Source organism: Aplysia californica, unplaced genomic scaffold (genome assembly GCF_000002075.1).
Source record: "Aplysia californica isolate F4 #8 unplaced genomic scaffold, AplCal3.0 scaffold00558, whole genome shotgun sequence".
In the NCBI taxonomy this organism is placed as follows: Eukaryota; Metazoa; Mollusca; class Gastropoda; order Aplysiida; family Aplysiidae; genus Aplysia; species Aplysia californica.
Window position 1 is genome coordinate 37,924 of NW_004797828.1, and position 3,715 is coordinate 41,638.

At 45.0% G+C, this 3,715-nt stretch overlaps 1 protein-coding gene across 1 annotated transcript in view; it reads right to left on the reverse strand.

Annotated features, from left to right (window-relative positions):
• Positions 1–1,646, reverse strand: part of LOC118478427 (chitinase-like protein PB1E7.04c) — a 7,545-nt gene extending 5,899 nt beyond the window's left edge. Inside the window, exons 1-2 of the mRNA XM_035972019.1 lie at positions 1,429–1,646; positions 314–406 (exon numbers count right to left, since the gene is read on the reverse strand). Coding sequence (XP_035827912.1) covers positions 314–406; positions 1,429–1,646 — 311 coding nt within the window. The remainder of the gene's footprint in view (positions 1–313; positions 407–1,428) is intronic.
• Positions 1,647–3,715: the final 2,069 nt, after the last annotated feature.

The window sequence follows — 3,715 nt, forward strand, 5'->3', positions numbered from 1 at the left end:
ATGATGATGATGATGATGATGATGATGATGATGATGATGATGATGATGATGATAAAGCTGATGCTGATGTTGATGCTGCTGATGCTGATTCTTGTGATGCTGATGCTGATGCCGATGCTGATGTTCATGATTCTGATGATGCTATATTGCTGATGTTTCTGATCCTGATGTTTATGTTGATGATTCTGATGCTGATGATTCTGATAATGCTGATGATGATGATGATGCCAATGATGTTTATGATTCTGATGATGCCGATGCTGATGCTACTAATGCTGATGCTGATGTTGCTGATGCTGACGATGCTACTAACGATCCCGCTGCTGTCACTGACGATGATATTGTTGGTGACGCTGATGACACTAATGATGATGCAACGCTGATAATGCTGCTAACGCTAATGGCGCTGATGATGACACTGACGCTAATGATGCTGCTGATGACACTGATGATGATACTGCTGACTCTGATGATGCTGATGATGACGCTGATAATAATGCTTCTGACGCTGATGATACTGATGCTGATGCTGATAAAGCTAATGCTGACACTGCTGATGCGATGCTGATGCTGTTGATGCTGATGATGCTGATGATGCTGATGATGCTGCTGATGCTGATGATGCTAATGATGCTGATGATGCTGCTGATTCTAGTGATGATGCTGCCAATGCTGATGCTGATGATGCTGATGCTGCAGAAGCTGATGCTGATGCTGCTGCTGATGATGCTGAGGGTGTTGCTGATGCTGATACTGATGGTAATTCTGTTTATGCTGATGCTGCTGATGCTGACAATGCTGATGCTGAACCCTCTGTAGCTGATGCAGATGATGCTGTTGATGATGCTGATGTAACTGCTGTAACTGATGCTGATGATGCAGTAATGTTGCTGATTTTAATGTTAATGATATTGACGCTGCTGATGCTGCAATTGCTGATGCTACTGCTGATGCTGCTGATGCTGATACTGATAATGCTGATGCTGATGCTGATGCTGCTGATGTTGCTGACACTGCTGATGCTGATGATTACCCTGTTGATGCTGATGATGATGCTGCTGATGCTGATAATGCTGATGCTGATGCTGATGCAAATGATACGGATGCTGAAGATGCTGCTGACGATGCTGCTGCTGTCGCTGACGATGCTAATGCAGACGCTGACGATGATAATGCTGCTAACGCTGATGACGCTGATGATGACACTGACGCTGATATTGCTGATGATGACACTGGTGATGCTGATGCTGATACTGATGATGCTGATGCTGATGTGGATGCTGACAATGTTACTGCTGTTGCTGACGATGCTGATGCTGCTGATGCTGATAATGCTGAAAATGACGCTGATGATGATAGTGCTGATGCTGCTGAAGGTGATGATGAAACTGCTGATGCGATGCTGATGCAGCTAATGCTGATAATGACACTGATGATGATAGTGCTGATGCTGCTGAAGCTGATGCTGAAACTGCTGATGTGGTGCTGATGCTGCTGATGCAGATGCTGCTGATGCAGATGCTGCTGATGCAGACGCTGCTGATGCTAATGCTACTGACACTGATGCTGTTGTTGCTGAAGCTGATGCTGATGTTGATCATACTGATGCTGATTCTTCTGATACTGATGCAGATGCTGATGTTCATGATTCTGATGGTGCTGATAATGTTGATAATTCTGATGCTGATGATGCTGATAATGCTGATGATGCTGATGATGCTGATGATGTTTATGATTCTGATGATGCTGATGCTGATGCTGCTGATGCTGATGATGCTGATGCTGATGAACCTGATGATGCTGATAATGTTGCTGATTACTATGCAGATGATGCTGTTGATGCTGTTGATGATGCTGATGTAACTGATGTTACTGATGCTGCTGATGCAGTAATGTAGCTGATTTTAATGCTAATGATTATGATGCTGCTGATGTTGCAGATGCTGCTGATGCTGCTGATGCTGCTGATGCTGATGCTGATAATGCTGATGCTGATGATGACGCTGCTGATGCTGCTGATGCTGCTGATGCTGATTTTGATGCTAATGATGCTGACGCTGATAATGCTGCTGACGATGCTGCTGCTGTTGCTGACGATGCTAATGCAGACGCTGACGATGATATTGCTTGTGACGCTGATGACGCTGATGATAACGCCGACGTTGATGATGCTGATGAATATACTGTTGACGCTGATGATGCTGATGATGACGCTTATGATGCTGATGCTGATGCTTCTGAAACTTTTGCAATGCTATGCGGCTGATGCTGATGATGCCAATGATGTTTATGATTCTGATGATGCTGATGCTGTTGATGCTGATGCTGATGATGCTGATGCTGACGATTCTGCTGACGATGTTGATGACGCTGATGACGCTAATAATGGTGCAACGCTGATAATGCTGCTAACACTAATGACGCTGATTCTGATGATGCTGATAATAATGCTGATGTTGATGAAGCTCAAGCTGATTCTGCTGATGCAATGCTGATGCTGATGCTGCTGATGACGCTGATGCTGATGATCCTAATGATGCTGATGATGCTACTGATGCTGATGATGCTGCCGATTCTGGTGATGATGCTACTGATGCTGATGCTGATGCTGCAGAAGCTACTGCTGATGCTGCTGATGATGATGCTGAGGATGCTGCTGATACTGATGCCGATGGTGATGCTGTTTATGCTGATGCTGCTGATGCTGACAATGCTTATACTGATGCTGATGTAACTGATGCTGATGATGCTGATGCTGATGATGCTGATGCTGATGATGCTGATGATGCTGATGCTGATGATGCTGATGATGCTGATAATGCTGATGCTGCTGTTGATGCTGTTGATGCTGTTGATGATGCTGATGTAACTGATTTTACTGATGCAGTAGTGTAGCTGATTTTAATGCTAATGATAATGATGTTGTTGATGCTGCTGATGCTGCTGATGCTGATGCTGATAATGCTGATGCTGATGATGCTGATGCTGATGCTAATGATGCTGACGCCTACGATGCTGCTGCTGTTGCTGACGATGCTAATGCACATGCTGACGATGTTATTGCTGGTGACGCTAATAACGCTGATGATAACGCTGACGTTGATGATTATGATGATGACGCTGATGATGATACTGTTGACACTGATGATGCTGATGATGACGCTTATGATGCTTATGCTGATGCTTATGCTGATGCTTCTGAAACTTTTGGGATGCTATGCGGCTGAGTCTGATGCTGCTGACACTGATGCTGATGTTGCTGAAGCTGATGCTGATGATGCTGATGCCAATGATGCTGATGCTGCTGATGCTGGTGCTGATGCTGCTATTGCTTACGATGCTGATGATGACGCTGATGATGATGATGCTGCTGACTCTGATAATGCCGCTAACGCTGATGACGCTGATGATGACACTGACGCTGATGATGCTGATGATGACACTGACAATGTTGCTGCTGTTGCTGACGAAGCTGATGCTGACGCTGACGTTGATGATGCTCCTGACGCTGATGATGCTCCTGGCGCTGATGATGCTGAAGATGACGCTAATGATGATAGTGCTTATGCTGCTGAAGCTGATGCTGAAACTGCTGATGCTGTTGATGCAGATGCTGCTGATGCGGATGCTGCTGATACTAATGCTGCTAACACTGAAGATGATGTTGCTGAAGCTGATGTTGATGTTGATCATGCTGATGCTGATTCTTCTGATA